Source organism: Anser anser (assembly GCF_964211835.1).
Source record: "Anser anser genome assembly, chromosome: 4".
Lineage (NCBI taxonomy): Eukaryota > Metazoa > Chordata > Aves > Anseriformes > Anatidae > Anser > Anser anser.
Window position 1 is genome coordinate 76,980,469 of NC_139724.1, and position 17,351 is coordinate 76,997,819.

The 17,351-nt window shown below is 48.5% G+C and overlaps 1 protein-coding gene across 3 annotated transcripts in view; it reads right to left on the reverse strand.

The window, feature by feature from the left end:
• ALMS1 (ALMS1 centrosome and basal body associated protein) overlaps nucleotides 1–1,426 on the reverse strand; it is a 72,470-nt gene extending 71,044 nt beyond the window's left edge. For all 3 annotated transcript variants that reach the window (XM_083835208.1, XM_083835206.1, XM_083835205.1), the window contains exon 1: nucleotides 1,301–1,426. In XM_083835208.1, the coding sequence (XP_083691334.1) occupies nucleotides 1,301–1,384 (84 nt within the window). In that variant the 5' untranslated portion in view covers nucleotides 1,385–1,426. The remainder of the gene's footprint in view (nucleotides 1–1,300) is intronic.
• Nucleotides 1,427–17,351: the final 15,925 nt, after the last annotated feature.

Consider the following 17,351-nt stretch of genomic DNA (forward strand, 5'->3'; position numbering starts at 1 on the left):
CCTCAGAGCTAAACACACGCAGAGAAGGAAGCACTGGCCACCGTGAAACAACAAAACATGAAACCCAAAACGGATCAAACCGAACTGAGCTATGATGAATACCATGAAGACAAAATAAGAAGCAGGAGGCAAGTTCACTGGTCTGTACCGTCACATACAACCGAGTACCACAAATTTAACTATGAGACTTGTCCGTCTGTAAATCAGCATGCAGATGAACTTCATTCCTAATAAAATATATACAAAAACACACCATCGCACAAAAAACTTCTCTTCGGTTGTTTCCTGAAAACACACGGTGAAGGTCCTTCACCAAAAGGCTTTCAGACACCAAATTAAGACCACACCATCTGAACCCCTGTGTTCACGTGTTTGTTGGCGCTGGACTTGCTTTGGATGTGCCATACTTACTCATATGACTGCCTCCGTTCTTTATTTTAGTTTCTATTAGTTTTTGTGATAGGATGGGAAGCTGTACCAATCCGTGGTTCTTCCCAAGGCACGCTGACGGTTGGACCAGGTGATCTTGGAGGTCTTTTCCAACCTCAACGATTCGGTCTGCAAAAATCGCTCTGACACCTACCACGGGTTGTCACTTGGTGGTGGCACCTCGGGGGTCCTTCAGAGCTCCAGGGTGAAGCTCTGGAGCGATCACCGTGAGATCCTTGCAGCTTTACGTTTGTGTTGAGCTTTTATACCTTTCCTAGTACACGTATCGGGACGTGACACCCACGAACATCTCCGGCCTCAAGCATCCAACATCAGCTGCCCCAGCACCCAGCACAAAGCTGCCTCCCAACAGCCTGGGAAGCTGGGGACACGTGCAGGTGCCGCAAGCCCTTTCTGCTTCTGCAAAGCACCGAGCAGACAGCGGGACGGGGAACCGCAGGCGCCACAAACGTGCAACACCACAGGCAGCTTCCCAAAGCTCCCACGAGGTGCAAGTTTAGGAAGATGCCGCTGGAGACGGTGGGACACGGCGGATCTCCAAAGCTCCCCCCTCGCACCCAGTGCTGCGGCACAAACACAGCAAAGTCCCCGAGCCCCCCTCCTCCAAGGGCAGCAGGGGAGAAGGATCAGGCCCCCCACAGCCCTCTAAGCCCAGGGGGAGGAGGAGAGGTGCCCTGCGGGGGCCGTGTCCCCCATCCCCTCTGCGGGGCACGGCGAGCAGCCAGCCGCCCCCAGACCACCCCCGTCCCTCGCGGAGCACCACAAACACCAGCGAAACCAGCCCAAATCCCCCCCCAGACCCCTTCTTCCCCTTCCCCACACCCCCCTACAGCCCGGTGCGGGTACTCACGGGGACCCTCTGCTCCTCCTCCTCCTCATCTTCCTCCTCCTCCTGCTGCCTCCGCTCTTCCTCCCGGCGCGGCCCCGCCGCCATGGCCGCCCCCCCCCCCCAGCCCCGTCGCTAGGGACTCGCCCCCCCCCCCCGCCCCTCCCCGCGCATGCGCGGCGGGCGGCGGTGACGGTTGGGAGGGCGCCATGGCGGTGCCCGGATGGGGGGGGGGAAATGGGGGGAGTTGTGTCATGGCCGCCGTCAGGCCTGGGTGTCACTGAGCAGCATCCCCTGTCGCTCCTGCCCTCCCTTGAGGTGGCACGGAGGAAAGCAGAGCCTCACGTTTCACCTAACGCAGCCACAGTGCTGTCGCTGCCGGTGCCCAGCGTGATACGTGATGTTTCTGCTGCTTTAGTAAAGGAGGAATGTCCCCACAAAAGCAGGGTGCTGTGCTTGCTCGGCTTACCCTTCCTCTAAAGCATCAGGAGCAGCAAAAGCTGCGGGTCACTGAAGTGACACAGCGCTGACAAACCTTCCTTCAGCGCCATGGAGGAGTCTGGGGGTCGCTGGCTGAAGCTTGGCAACCCTGCGTGCCACAGGCGATCCACGCGCAGAGCTCGATTTAATCTTCATAAACTTACCGAGCTCCTTCTCAAAAGCAATTAAGCTTTTCTGGTGATGGGATAGGCAATACATCCAGCCGTCCGTTTGGATATAGATTCAGACTGTCCACCTCGCTGCGTATTAGACAATAAATAACTGTGCCAGATTTCATTCCCTGCTAAGCAGAGGGAAGCTGAGATAGGCTGAAAAAATAAAGGCGCTCCCGTGACACTTTCTGTCTCCCAAGTTATTTATTCTCCTCACAGCAGTTATCTGCCACGTATCCAGTGTAACATCTCCCAAAGGGCAGTATATGCTCGTTTTTGTCTCTGTTGATTCTGCAGCCAATTGGGCATTATTTTTCAGTACTGGATAAATCAGAGCAGTCAAATACATCAAGGAAAACATGCCTTAAAAGAATTAAAATGCTGACAAGAAAATGCAGCTTTATATCCGAACCCATCGCCTAATACAAACGAAATTAAATTTGCTGCTCTCAGCCCATCCTAGTCCTTGCTTATGCACATCCCCAAAATCATCGCCTAGTAATTTACAAGTGAAAACTAAGAAAAAAAAATCGTATAAGGGTGTGTGCCTGGGAAAACTGAATGAGGAAGATAAGAGGCAGCAACAAAAAAGTAAATACCTCTGCAGGAAGCAGACTCCGTTCTCGCTTTTACTGCGAAATACAAGGAATAGCCTGTTTGATTTCAGTGCCATTTTTCCCTAATTACAGTGGTACAGGGGGGAGCAGAATTTAGCCCGTACGTTGTAGTGCTAATAACAGTTCCAAATGTCATCTGTGAGAAAGCTTGCCATTTGCTTTTCTCAGCTGCAAATGACTGAAGGGCTTCTCTTGTCATACAATACAGAAATTCTGTCATACCCTTTATTTTTAGAAGAGCAATTCACAGGCAGAGAGGGGAGGAGGAAGGGTTTTCTGAATGTTTATCACTTACACATCATACAGGAAGCTGTTCAAATTCTTTATTAATTTTCTAACAATGTTCAGAGACTTACTCAGTCTGAGATGTAATATGCTAAAATCCTTTTCAATAAAATGTCACTTGAAATGAAAATCAGAGAGGAATTAAAAACAGGCCATCACTGTGGAAGATTATTAGAGAGCCAGGCCTGACCAGCCCTGCCTGGCTTGGCTTTCCCCAAAACTACGTAAATTCCAAGGGCTTTTAAAGGTGAAATGTATTAAAACACAGCAATTAAATAATGTGCTATTTCCAAAGCAGAATATAAAACATAGGTGTCCCTCGTAACTGCAGATACCTTGCAAAAAGAAATATTTAAAAATCAGGTCCTGACTTGTGCTAGTGATGTTAATTACAAAGCTTTTGGCATAGGGATTGTTTCTATCTCATGCAAAAGCACCCAAGCAGATGGGGACTCTACATGTGGCCTTAGTGGAAATGTTTAATAAAAACAGGTACATAGTGCTGTGAATGAATTATGACCTGTTAAATAAGAGTCTCTGTCCTTACTACAGCTGGTGATACCAGGCAACCTGAGATGATAGAGAGAAAAGTAATCTATGAATGGCTGTGATATCCTCAGCTACTGCGCCTTTTGACAGTCCTCTTGTCACACCGACAAAACAGGAAATTGTTTTTCAAGTATTTTGCCAAAGATCTAATTGAGTTTTCAGGCTGTAGAATTTGGATGCGCTGAGGTATTTGGAAATTCAACATCACTGGGAGCCAGTCAACAGGATTCTTCAGCTGGACTAGAAAATCTCAGCTCTTTTAGTGTTTGTGAACACTTAACAGAGCTTGCCCTGCTCTGTCTTTTCCTGGTTTGTGATTTAAAAAATGCATTTGGTTTAGTCTTGGTTAAAAAAATAAAAATAAAAACAATATAAATCAAAAAAAAAGTGAGGGAAAAGCAGGTAAGTGGTGAATGGCAACAGATAAAGTGTGTCAGTGGGCAGAAGGGTGGGCAGCAAAGAGAAAAAAGTGCTCGTGCTCAGGAAGACTTGATTAGGTAGGTGACACAATTAGTGAAAGGACAGTGGGAGTGCTCCGTTAAAAGAAAAGCTGCAATGTGTATGTATTAGTGCAATCTAGGGAGTTCAAACTAGGGATGCAAGACATGAAACCAGGTATTAGGATAACAATAACAGTGAGTTAGAACTCACGACTAGAGCAGAGGCACCAAAGAATAAGTGCTGTTTGGGAAATAAGAAGATAAATGAATGGGAGGCTGTGCAACATGCCCGGGTTTACTAGACTGCAGATATAGCACAGGAGCTGGAACACACAGAAAAGAACTGGAGTAGGACAATGGGATTTTGAGGTTAAAAGGTTTTTCTCTTTGCTGTCTGCAGTAGTGCTAACTATCTGCCATGATTACTGAAATCCTGTTGGAGAAAGCCAGAGGGTTTATTAACCGATTCTGTCTAAGTTATATGGAGGGATAAACAGAATCTGGGCTTGGCTGCTGTCTTCCATCTCAAAAGAGCAAACTGGGATTAAACCAAGAGAGCTACTTAAGGACATGAAATGACCTGAGGAACTTGGGTGCCTGGGGTAGCTAACCATCCAAGTTAGGTGCTCTGGTAAGATGCCTGAAATTAGGTTAAATAGAGTCAAGCTCTGGGGACCTGAGCATGGAGAAAGCTTGAAACTTCTGTCAGTGATACATGACTTGTTTAAAATTTACGTCCCATGTTAGAGGGGAAACTGCATCAAAAGTCTCTGGACCTGGGTGGAAAACAACCTCGGAGTGGATACTGTGAATAATCAGGGGCTCAGAAACAGGGATCAGGAAGATACATCACCAAGAAAGCTTTATCCAAGGGATGAGAAAGCTTAGGATGCAATTACGAGCATGAAAGGGTAAGCTGGGATAAGAACAGGAGCCCCAGCACCTTCCTCCCAAAGAGTGGGTGATGCTGAGCCCTGATTTCAAGCAAAAGGAGAATCTCGTAGCCAACCTTTCCCCAGTGACCCAGAGCAGGCTGGTGTGCTGTTTATTGGCATCCCCTCCGACAACAGACAGTGCAACTCCAGCAACTATCACAGCCACAGATTGAGGACTTGTGTCTTGACTCACATGTTATGCAATCCTTCTCCTCACCAGGAAGCTCGAAAGAACCTATTAAATCTGCCCACACAGCGTCTCTAATGCCTGAGCTGAAAGTGTTAGAAAATTATGATAGATTTATGGAGCCCTTCTCCAGTTTTCAGACAAATTAGGGGAAAGTTCCTTCAGAAAAATGTTCAGCTAATTATGGATTTTCCAGCTGAGATAATGTTTGGAGGTCTAACTTTTTCTTTAATTAAATCAGAGGTTTACGACTGAACGCTTACATTTCTGGTAGGAGTCTGTAGGGAGTAGCCTCTGAATTGGTAAATCAGCTGCCTGAATAAACCACTTGTCAAGCTAAAATGTTACATTCCTTGAGTTACATGCTAAGTTTAAAAAAAAAAAAAAAAAGTGAATTTAATGGAGATGAAAAACGGCAAACTGACAACGCTTGGAAACCGAAGTCTTCCTTTTACCTGCTGGGTTAGAATAGCACCTGCAGGACTTTCTGCCTGTGCCACCCCATCGGTGTGCTTCAGCTCCGGTGGCAGAGGCCCTTGGGATTGTTTGCACTCCATCACCCATTCAGACCTTGCTTTCTGCGTTGTCTAGGGCTGTCAAAAATACATCAACTTCTGCTAGTTGTCTTGGTGGCTTTCGGATGCTTCAAACCTGCTTGTGCCAGGCCTACCTGGTTCTTCAGACGAATCTCCCTGATAAACTGGCAGTAGCGTAAGGGCTCTGAGGCTGTGCTTGTGGAAGCTGAAGCATCTGTTTTGTATTTGAAATGTGGAGAAGTCTAAAAGTTTTCAATCTGTCTTCAGTAGCGCACTCCCAAGTCCTTCTACCACGAGAATGCCATCATGCCTTGGCATCCAAGGTGTCTGAATTACAGGCCAAGGGTGAACAAAACACCTGAGTTTAAGTCCCTACATGGGGGTTTCTACATATGGATTGTGTTTAAAACCCCCTACAGTCAGTGACAATGCAGGACAGGATCCCATTGCCTAAATATAGGACCTAGTTCAACCTGAGGTCCTTGCACATCCCCGTGGAGCTGGTGGGGGAAGGCCCTCACCCGCCTGCAGGAGCGATTCTGGAGATGCAGTCAGCTACTGAGACGTGGGTACCTGCTGTAGGGTCAGCTGAATCACTCCTACACCTCACAAGGCTCAACCCTTGTTACTTATCCACATCCAGTGCCACCTGAGAAGTGGCAGAGTACCCAGGACGTCTGTGTGGGGCCCCGTAAATCTGACACCAGCCCTGTGGGAGACCTGTGTCCGTGTGGAAATGGACATGCGATACGCCGCTGGGCATCTCAAGTAGCACTGGGTGCCTGTGTTGGGCAAGGGGCCTGATCCTCAGATTTTTAATGACTGTAAAGGGAGCTTAGACACCCAACTCAGATGCAGACATTCCTGTGTTCGCATGCTCCTGTCTGAGGAGCCCCAGCAACACTTGGTCGACTTGCACACTCCCAAGAGGAGCCACTCACTCACCCAACACTCCCCAGACACTTTTCCTCTGAAGGCCTTCTGAAGCAGCCTGCTCCTTTCAGCTCTGACTGTAAACCCACAGACAGATTTTCTCTGCCCTCCAGATGACCGCTATTGATGAATTCTCTTCCATGCTCAGCCCTCTCATCTCCAACCCCCCTCCACTCTTCCCTCTTTTCTACCTTTGCCTCTTTTTCCCTTCTCCCCCGTTGCAGGGCTGCCCAGTTCTCTGCTCCTGCACTCAGCTACAGGCTGTTGGGGCGGAGAGGCAGCATGGCACTCATCTCAAGCTATATTCCTACAGGATCGGCTTCTAATCGGAGCTCAGGAGTGTCAGCTTCCTTTGTAGTCTGTGGGGAAAAATCATGCTCTTTTAGGGCATGAGTCAGCTGATCTGTTTTAAACATCTATTTTAGGATGAGATGAAGCGTGCCCTCAAAGTTTCTTTTCTTCTGTGTTGACTTTAAAGGGAGCCCAGGGTGTCTTGCTCAAATAGAGATATCTGTAGTATGAAAGCCTATCTTTGGTCTGATGAATCCCAACATTAAAGAGCAAGGGTGACTTCATTCATTAGATATTCATTATTTTGAGTGGATTCACTCAGTCTCAAGTTCTGCTACCTGGCTGATGCAGTATTAGACTCTTGCACTGATAACTCCTTAAAGTTTCTTATCTTCTCAGCTCTGCTTCTCAGAAGATCTTGCCTAATACTTCCATGAGTTTATGGACAAAATATAGTGTGACCCCCTCCCTACATCTGTGCTTCCCTGACCTCCGTCTGCCTTTCATTCTTCTCCTCCATGGCCACCGATGCACGAGTTTCTTGATCTTCCACATTTGCTTTGAGTATCTCACGCTGTCTCCTGATCTCCTTTGCTCTCACTTTCATCCCTTCCCCTACTTGCCTCCTTACACCCTCATTCCTGACTACTTACTTCTGCTCACACTACAATCACGCTTTAAGCCCTACCATCTACAAAACCTCCCGCTCCGAAGCCCATTTGCCACCTCCATTCCTGTCCCATCTTCCTTTCTCTCTCCACCTCAAAGCTCATTGAGCACACAGTTGCTGCCACAGAATTGTAGAAACATTTAGGGCTGGAAGGGACTTTGGGAAGTCATTTAGCAGATCCAACTAGATCAAGTTGCTTAGGGCTTTGTCCAGGCAAGTTCTGAATACCTCCAAGGACAGAGATACCAAATTGATTTGGATTCTTCCAGTGTCCATCCTTTCAATGCCTAAGATGTGCTCATTCCAGAGTCCCTCATGACTTCTGTAGGGTTAAATCTCAAAAACAATCTTTCATCCTCATCGTCCCTGAGCAGTTCCAGAAGTTACAGTGAACTTCTTCTTGAAGTCTTGTGTTTCTCTGGCATCCTCCTATTTCTCCAGTGGATGATTCGGTATGTACTTCAGAGAATTTCTCTCCTTGCTCTCAGGGTCCCTGCATAGGTCTCACAGGGCTCCATATGCTGCATATGACAGCCCTCACCTTGACTTGGGTCTCCTCCCTGGACCCCTACTCAAGCTGTCTAAGTGTCTCTGACCCTTTCCACCTGAAGGCTCGGAGACGCAGACCCGCACCCAGCCATCTCACAGCCTAAATGCTGAGCTGTCCTCTCCTCTGGGCTTCACAGCCTGACCCCCCCTTACTTACTCAAGGGGTAGCTGCAAAACCAAACATTTTTTTCCAGTTGCCCTGTTTGCTGTGTCCTTCGGCTCTCTCCTCTCTGTTGCCTCCAACTCAAGCACTTGCTTCATTTTCAAGGTCCTTTCTACTTAATGCCAGGCATCCTTCATCCTTCATCGGCATCAGGAAGCCAGCTTTCTTTTTCTGTCATCAGGAGCCAGCCGGCACTACCTCTGTGCAGGTGTGCAACCTCCCTGCTGGTGTGCAACCTCTGTGCTGGTGTGCAACCTCCATGCTGGTGTGCAACCTCCGTGCTGGTGTGCAACCTCCCCGCTGGTGTGCAACCTCCCCGCTGGTGTGCAACCTCCCCGCTGGTGTACAACCTCTGTGCTGGTGTGCAACCTCCATGCTGGTGTGCAACCTCCCCGCTGGTGTGCAACCTCTGTGCTGGTGTGCAACCTCCATGCTGGTGTGCAACCTCTGTGCAGGTGTGCAACCTCCATGCTGGTGTGCAACCTCTGTGCAGGTGTGCATCATCCCTGCTGGTGTGCATCATCCCTGCTGGTGTGCAGCCTCCATCCTGCTGTGCAACCACTCTGCCAGTGTGCAGACAAACACCTTCAAGCCCTTCCCCATGCCACTGCCCCCGTTTTGCTGTGATTCGTGCAGAAAGCTCTCTAGCAGACTAACTGGGGTGCTGAGCTGACTTCCCGTCATGCTGGCTGACATTGTATCATTGTTTTCTTGCTTTCCTCCATCTGTCTGTTTCCATCTGTTATATCTTGCCTTATCCTTAGACCGTAGCCTTTGAGAGGCAGACTGTCTTTTTGATTGCTGTGCTTGTGCAGCACATGGTACAGTGTGGCCCTGGTGTGTGAGCAGGGCTGAAAGGCAATTTAATAATAAATATACAATAAAATAACAGTAGCACACTCACAGCAATGGGCACCCAGCCTTCGACTCTCACGAGAAAGAAAAAAAGGCCTTAAATTTGTACAAGACTTTATCTCTGTTCCCCAAATCTTCTTCCGGGGTAATGGGAAACTACCTCCTTTTTAACTCTCTGATTGTCCTTAAATTACTTATAATTATCAGCCTCCAAAATAAGACTAATAACATGGAACTGTAGTTCATTTTCAGACTTGGCTAAGAAAAGGCTGTAAGCAGACTGAGCAATTTCAATTCAAAGCAAATTAAGGATTTAAATTTAGCATGGCAACCAAAATCCTACAAATCATAAACCGTCGCCCCATGTTAAATGCACAATCATCTTCTTCTCATAGTCGGATGTTACACAGAATCCTTGTCATTTGGTTTCTGACCAGTCTAAAATCATCGTTGCGGTATTAGTCATGCAATGAATGTCTGGGAACTTACAATGCTTAACATTTTGTTTCCTTCTTACTTCATGGAAGGGTTTGGGTTATTTTTTTTGAGTACTTTACTATTAAAGTACAGTATAATACTATTTTTGGACGGAAATCTTTAACATTAACAGAGTTTTTATGCTTTGCAAAAATAAGAGACCTACATGAGAAACAGTCTTATTTAAATGTTCATTCTTCGTTCTTCAATTTGATGTTGAGTAGCAGAAGCAGTAAGTGATTTTGCTCTTAAATACATTAATGAACTTGATTATTTTAGGAATCCAAGCTGCTGAGCAAGTTACCTATTTTAGAATGTGAGGGCATCATAAATTAAATGTAGCAATTAAACGTGTAGCAAAAAGCAGGTAATGTAATGAGAAGTTCTGACAGACGGGATGGTTGGGTGGGGGAAATAGTAGGAAAGCAACAGGCACAGGTATGTGTTTTAGTGGATCCAGTTGTCCCAGTTGGTCTTTCCCAGGACAGTTGAGAAGGAAACAGGATTTCCTAGAACAGAAATCAGGAACATGTTATGTTATCTGTAGATGTTTTCCAAAAAGGTTCTGATTTTTTTAGTTTTAGTATATACTCCAGAGACTTTTCTAATTCTAGATACCAAACCACTCCAAGGAAATATAATAATAAAAAGGAATATTCCTGTCTTGTCGTTTGAAAACCTCCAGCCAGAAACAAAGGCCGGTTGTGCTAGGCGCTGGCCAAGTGCAGAAGGAAATGTTTGCTGTACAGGTGCACAGATGAAAGACTTAAGAAATAATTACCAAAGCTGCATTATGGTGGGGACGGTCATCGCGTTGGCTTTCGGGAGCACTGTGGTGGGGATGGTCACCTCTTTGGGAGCTTTGGCTCTTGAGAAGCCCCATGAACCACTTCTCCATCACCGTCTTACTGGAAGGAGCTGCCCCAGAGCTTCCATCACGAGGGCAATTGTGAGATTTTCCTGGTCATCCTCCAAATTCTTCCCGCATCTCCTCCAGGAGGTGGGACATGCGTGTGCCGGAGTGCACAGACTTTGTGTGTCCCACCTCCTGTAAACCTTCCCTGGGGATACGCACTGATCTGTAGCGCTGGCTTTGGCCTCTGCCCTCGGGCACAGAGACTTTATGTGATGGTGCCATTAGCTCCCTAACATCCCAAGAAGGTAAGAGATAAAATTAGCTTTTGCCCCACAGCAGTTTGCCAGTTCCAACAAAGAACAATTACCGCTGGGGAACAATAAACATTTCCCAGTAGCGGGCTTCCTCTTCGCAGCCACTTGCTTTGCCAAAACTCCGAGCCTTGGTGCTGGAGGTGACAACCAGGTCTCACCTACCCTCGGTTCTCAATCATCCGTGCCTGCTTCAGCCCACTGATGGGTTCTGGTTGGTTTTACGACGTGCTCGCATCACTGCCTGCAAATAATCCGTGCCCCCACTGGTGCAGCACTCATCGTGGTGCCCATTTAACCAGTGCTGGGGCGGCCAGCCTGGAGCTGGGGGGTGATAAAAGAAATGGGAGGTGATCGAATGATCGATTAATAAACATAATTCCACTGATAATTCCATCTGCCAGTCTAACAGCTCGCTCATAATGTTTTTTAATAATAACTTGTGCTTACATAACATCTCCTGTATGTGGCTTTCTAAGCACTCTGCAAGTATTAATTAAAGCCCAAAACAGCCGCGCGAGGCAGGTGGGAATTCACGTTGAATACCGCTATCATCACTCCTTCATTCTGCAGACAGGGGAGCTGGCAGAGCTGGCCACGGGCTCCCAGCACTGCGGGCAAAATTGCATTTGCTCTGCACAAACCAGTTTCCCAGCACGGCTTCTCCCTCTGCAGCACGGCCAGAGCAAGGCCGGGTGCTCCGTCCCCTCCGCACCTCCCTGCAGGGGTTTATGGGAATGGATGGGATCCCCCAAGCCCCCTCTTTTCTGGGCTAAAAAAAAAAAAACAAAAAACAAAAAAAAACAGATCCCTTGATCATTTCGGTGGCCCTACGCTAGACTCTTTCCAGTGCATTACTGTCTCTCTTAAAAAGCCAGGTTAAAAGCCAAGTCCTGTAAATTCTCACCTCCTCTCCTAGGGTTTCCTATGATGACTTAGAAATCATAACATGTAGTGTTATCTGGACCAATACTTTAGTATTATTCTCTCATTATAACTATTATTATTTTAGTTATTATTCCTGGTGTATTTATTTGGGTCCTGGCCACAGTCCAACAAACGGGTCCCCTTGGGCTCCAAGCTGCAGAAACCCAACTCACAGGCACTTTATCTGTGCTGGAGGAAAACGGGCGGACAAGATGTACCCCGTTCTGCGAGTCTACCTGTGGATGCTACACGGCAGGCATCCAAGCTCTCATGTAGTCAACAGAGATCAGGCAATGGAGCCCAGGGGGTGATTCACCCCCTCTAAAATGCTTTTGTTTGCTCTGCTTTATACATTTTGAGAAGACCAAGGGTGTGGGAGACCACAGACATAGAGCCCGTTTATACCAGCATAGGAGGTCAGCTGTTTATTAAAAGTTAATCAATTTTTATGTGCCCTCTGCAGTCTCCACTTGCTGAACCAAACATTTACAATGCGCTCCCCCTCTGTAAGCTGTAATTTTTAGTCGCAAAGACAAAATGAAAACCCACAGTGCAGCTTTAGGAGGGGTCACACATCCATTTATCTTTCAGAGGGTCATCGGCACCTCGTTTATATCCCTGAAATCCCTGCACAGGATTGAGTGAACATACAGCTCACCCCCACCTACTGACCCCCACCTTCGTGGTGAATCACTTTTTGCTACTTCAACCCTTCGGTCTTTCTTCTCCCTTGCTCCTTTCAATGCTCCTTTCAATGCAGAAACAAATGTAAACCAGCAATGGGCTCAAAGTGCATTTCATTCCCGTTCATGCCTCTTCAGCTGCTGGCATTTCACACACTTGCATTGTCGGAGCCTGTTACAAGGAAAGCACGATGTTGAGTTCTGTCTGGCAGGTCACCCCCGTGTGGGAGTTTATGAAATCTTACACTTGAGGAGTGTAAGATGTCCATCCTAATTCCTTGAGACACCTCTGAGCCCGGCTTCCTTGGAAACAAGGCTGAGGTGATCGCATCCTGCCTGTGCCTGCATCTGTCTGCTCATCGTCCCGATTTTTAAGGAATAAAGTAATAACTGGCTGATAGCCATTGGGAAGCTTCAACCAAATGTTGTGAATTGCCCGACTGCAGGAGGAGTTTTACAGAGTCTGTTAATTAAAGCCTTATGAAACGCCAGGGGACCCAATTAAGAGCTACAGCTCTGTAGGACATCAGGCTTCACCGGCTCCGCTGATCACTGCCCACCTTGTTCGCTTACATGGTTCATCGCACTTTGTGGGCAAAGCTCACCACGCGTGGAGGCCTCGTATTCCCGGTGTCATACTCAAGGAAAACCTGAGTTAACCCCGAGCTATCTGACAGGCAAACCCTGGCAGCAGAGGGTGCCCCACTCGCTCTCATCTGGGCAAGAGTCCCTGCACCTTTGGAAAGACCATGCTCCAGCTCACGGCCTCCAAGCACAGAATGGGGCCAAAATGTGGCCACCCATATCCCCAGCAGCTATCCCAAATGGAGCTTGTCCCAACCAGAACAAGCACTCAGCCTCTCAGGCAGCCCGCACAGGGAAAAAGAAGAGGTTGGAGGTCTTGGCACATATGAGCCTGGTCTTGAGCCCTCTTTGGCATCTCCTGCAGAGGGCTTGGGGACCTCCCGTTGCCTGCAGAGCTGCCAGATCTCAGACAGCAGTGCCTGGTCGTGGTTTTAAGTTGAGAAATGGTGGGCTGAGGACGCAGGGCAACCCGTGTGAGGGCACTGATGTGTTGGACAAGTCACATTACTCTCTGAACTCGAACACCCGCTACCACCCTGTCCTGCCCATGACCTGCCCGTGTTGGCACTACCCTCCTCTTCCAGAGCCTTCCTTATTTACGAAGTTACCCTTCCCTTTCCATCCTCTTCTCAGCTTCTCTTCCACTGCATTACCCTTTCCCTATTTGGTTCTCGTTTCTCCTCGGCGTGCCCACGATATGCCAACACTAACTCCTTGATCTTTCGCAGTGACTAACGCTTCCGTTTTGCCAACCGTTGTGAATCACTCTGGCTGGTTCAGCACATATCCACGGAACTGGCACACATCATTATTCCTGGGCGCAAAGTTACATGAAGGAATTGCGTCCCCTCGGGTTGCTTTTCTAGTTGCCGTTTTTGGCTACAGGATCACCCGGAATGTGCATGCAAAAAATATGGTAGCCAGCGTGTTGTGGGTGTGTTACAGTTTTCAGTAATTTTATCAGCATGATTTCTGTATCTTTCCATCTGTGAAGCAAGATGCCCTTGGCTTATATATCTGTAATCCACTCTGCTAAGATTTTAGAAGCTCGGAAGTGGTCTCCTTCAACAAGCCAGGAAACCCAAGTTCAAGATCTGCTGTTGCGAGACAAAGTCCACCTTGGCTGACCACCTATCTGTAGGAGACCCTGGCGTCCCACCTCCTCAGAAAGAGAAGTCACCTGCTTTTTGGGTTCATTCGCTACTGAAAGAGAGTTGGATCATAAAGGCTGAAATGTCCCTGCCTTTGACCATGGGCAACCATCAGAAGCAGGAGGGAAGACTCCGCGCAGTGCGGACAAGTAGTGAGTGCACTTGTCTTGTAATATTTTGCCAGTGACAGCCTTGTAGATATGGAAGCCAAACGTTTAACTAAAATGAAGTTTGCTTCAAGGATGCAAAGCTAAAGACACCGTTGCTGTAAGTAGCATATATGGTCCGTTGCCGGTTCCGACTGCTCTGCTCGTTACGGCAGCCCAGCTTTTCCTGTTTCCAACGCCCAACTTCAGTTGCTCAGAACTTTTGCCAAACTGTAGTTGTTTGGACAAGAATTTTCTGGGACAAATGTCTCCCTCCAGCTGAGATTTTGTGTAAAGTTTCAGATGAAACAGTTCTGTGGTTTTCAGGAATGAGGGGAAGAAAAAAATACGTTGTTTGGCCAGATTAAAAAGTGTTTTGGAGTGCCATAAAATGTGGGATGATCAGGGAGACACCTATCCCGGGAAAATCCACCCGAACGTCCTCAGGTGGAACCTTTGACAAATCTGGCTTTTCTCCTTGTGCTCAAGGAGATTTATGGCAACTTCTCAGGCATGATCTGGGAATGCTTTGCCCCTGGTGAGCTTATCTCAGCCCTCCACAGCTCCTGAAACTGGAGAGCATGTGCTCTGCTGCTGCTCCTGCAGCGCGCGGGACACGTTGGGAGTAGAGGAGCTCGGGAGGACTTTTTGGCCAGTGCCAAGGATGAAACAGGCAAGAGCTGACACGAATAGCAGGAGCCTGTCTGCGTCTGCCCAAGGCACCATAGAGGGGTGAGGTGTGTGTCTCTCATACAGGAGGAACAACGGGGTAGAGGAGGAAAGGAGACTGGGAGAAAGGAAACAGTTTTGACATAGTCTGGTGTCATCCTGGTTGCTTCTGGCATTCCCTGCTTGGGGCATCCTGTCCTCTGGTGTGCTGTGCGGGCTGCAGGCAGATGCTGCTTGTATTGCTGCAGGAAAGACCCCTGTGAATGGTAGAAAAATTGGAAGCGGTGATTACAAGCACTTAGTGTACGCATTGCATCATTTTCGTTCCAAATTATCCTGATCTGACAAGTGCTAGGGATAATAACGAAGAGCTAATGAAAACGTTCTGGCAAAGAGCACCACACGGTTTCAGCCGGTGCTCGGGGCTGAAGACCTCAGCTTTCGGTCTTCTCTGGAAGAGTAACTCAACCCCAGCCAAGTTTCATGAGTCAGGACTTCAGGCGGTGTCAGTTGGTTGGCTCGAGCTCCAGGCTTGGCCCTGTGATCCGATGGAAATCAAAATGCAATGGAAGTCAAAATGCAATGGAAATCAAAATGCAATGCCCGTGTTTCATGAAGCTAAACATGACAAAGGGGGAGCAAAACCTGACAATCGGAAGCAAACACTCCACGCGCGGCTCAGGTGAGAGCCTGACATTTCCAAACCGGTGCGGCATTTTGTTTAACACATCAGTGAGGCATCGAATGGGATTAATCACCGCTCTCGGTGACTGCAGAGGAAGCTGGAGCTGCTTACAGCGAGGGGTCAGAATCGCCAGCGAGGACAAGGAGAAAGGGTAGAGCCACAGCTTCTGATGTCGGACACGTTCGAAGCGTTGCCTACGGATCGCTGCGGGAAAGTCGCAGCTGTGCCGACAAAGCGCAGCCTTGTTTCATCTCCTCGGAAAACCAGGCGTGTTTCTTCCCCTGAAATGTCCGCGCTTCCAGCATGATGTGGTCTTTCGACCTTTTGCTATCACCGATTGAATCTGAATTCTGAAAGGAGAGGGAAAAAACAGAAGAAAATGTCATGTGCAAGTGAAAGTAGCGAATATTAGCATGTTCCATGCCAAAGCTGGCTGCATTTCAGAGGTAAGAGTAAATGCTTATGATCGTGTTCAGCCCCTAAGGACAGCTGGGTTATGCCTAGGACAAACTGGGAGATGAATGTTTCCTGAAGAATAAGCTTTATTTACCTCATTGGAGGAGGAGGAAAGGAGAAATCAGACTGAAGAGTCAAGAAACAAACAAAACAGATACAACATGAAATGCCTCTGAGTAGAGCCTGAGATAGAGCTGAAACCTCCCCAAAGTGCTGGCACCCTTAAAGCCAACACTGACGATCCCACTAGATGTTCCCACAGAAGCTCACCCCAGTATCTCCAGTAGCAGCTCGTGCATGACCTTGGGAGGGGATGTGCACCTCGTAGGCCCTTCCCAAACACTCTTTGGGCAGGAATGATACATCTTGCAGCATTCCTCTGCAGCAGGCTGTTATTAACCTTAACCTGTTATTAATGTTATTTTATTAACATAAATGTTAAAAATGTTTAATTCACGTGCGCCCTGCAAGGAGTGATTCTCTGGAGTCCCAGAGACCGGGTCACTCGGTGGCCATGGAGCACAGGGCCCCAGGGTGTGGGACCTCCAGCCCCACGTCCCGGCGGCTGCTGAAGCTCCCCCAGGAGGAGCCCCCCAAGCTCTGGGCAGCCTGTGCCAGGGCTCCGGCACCCGCCCGGCCCAGCAGTGCTGCCTGAGGGGCAGGGGGAGCCGCCGGGGCTCCGCGCTGGGCCCGCGGCCTCCGGGCCTGGCCCTGGGCACCGCTGAGCAGAGCCTGGCTCCGGCCTCTCCGCACCTCCCTGCGGGGCTTGGCGGACACGAGATCCCCCTGAGCAGCCCCCAGCACCTCCGTGCATGCCCCTCTGTAGGCAACCAGAGCACGGAGGGGGGGACAGAAGGAGGTTGCACTGCCAGGCCTCTTCCCAGCAGGGAGCCAAGGCATGGTCGAGGCACGAAACGAGCCCAGGCTCATTGTCAGAGACCAAAAGGTTGCAGCGGGGGTCAGGCTGCGACCTGCTAGGAGAGCTCGCTAGAGGTTTTTACGCCAGGATCCTGATCCACCACCTGACCATGAAGGTGGGGTCAGCGGCTCTGACTGCATCCTCCTCCCTGGATATTTCCTGGCCATACAGGAAAGGAATGTCTATTTTTTGCAGGAAGGCATTGATCTGGGGGTGTTTCCTGGGCAGAGGTTTAAAGCTGTGGCAATGACGGAGGTGATCTAGCTTTAAAAACGTCTCCGCTCACCAGCATTGCTTTTTATTTTTATTTATCTATTACCCCACAATTCCTTGGAGCAGACTCAGCTCCTTCTTCTGCTTATTTTTAGTTGCGAACTGGAGCAGCAAAGGAGAAATCGGTGCAAGCTGAGCATGCGTCCGTCATCGCTCACAGTCACAACACCAGGGGTGCAGTGTCCATCCCGTGCCTTGCACCCGGCGCTGTCCCCGGTGATTGCATCCTGCTTATATTTAAAAAAATAGAGAAATAAAGCAGAGAAAAAAACAG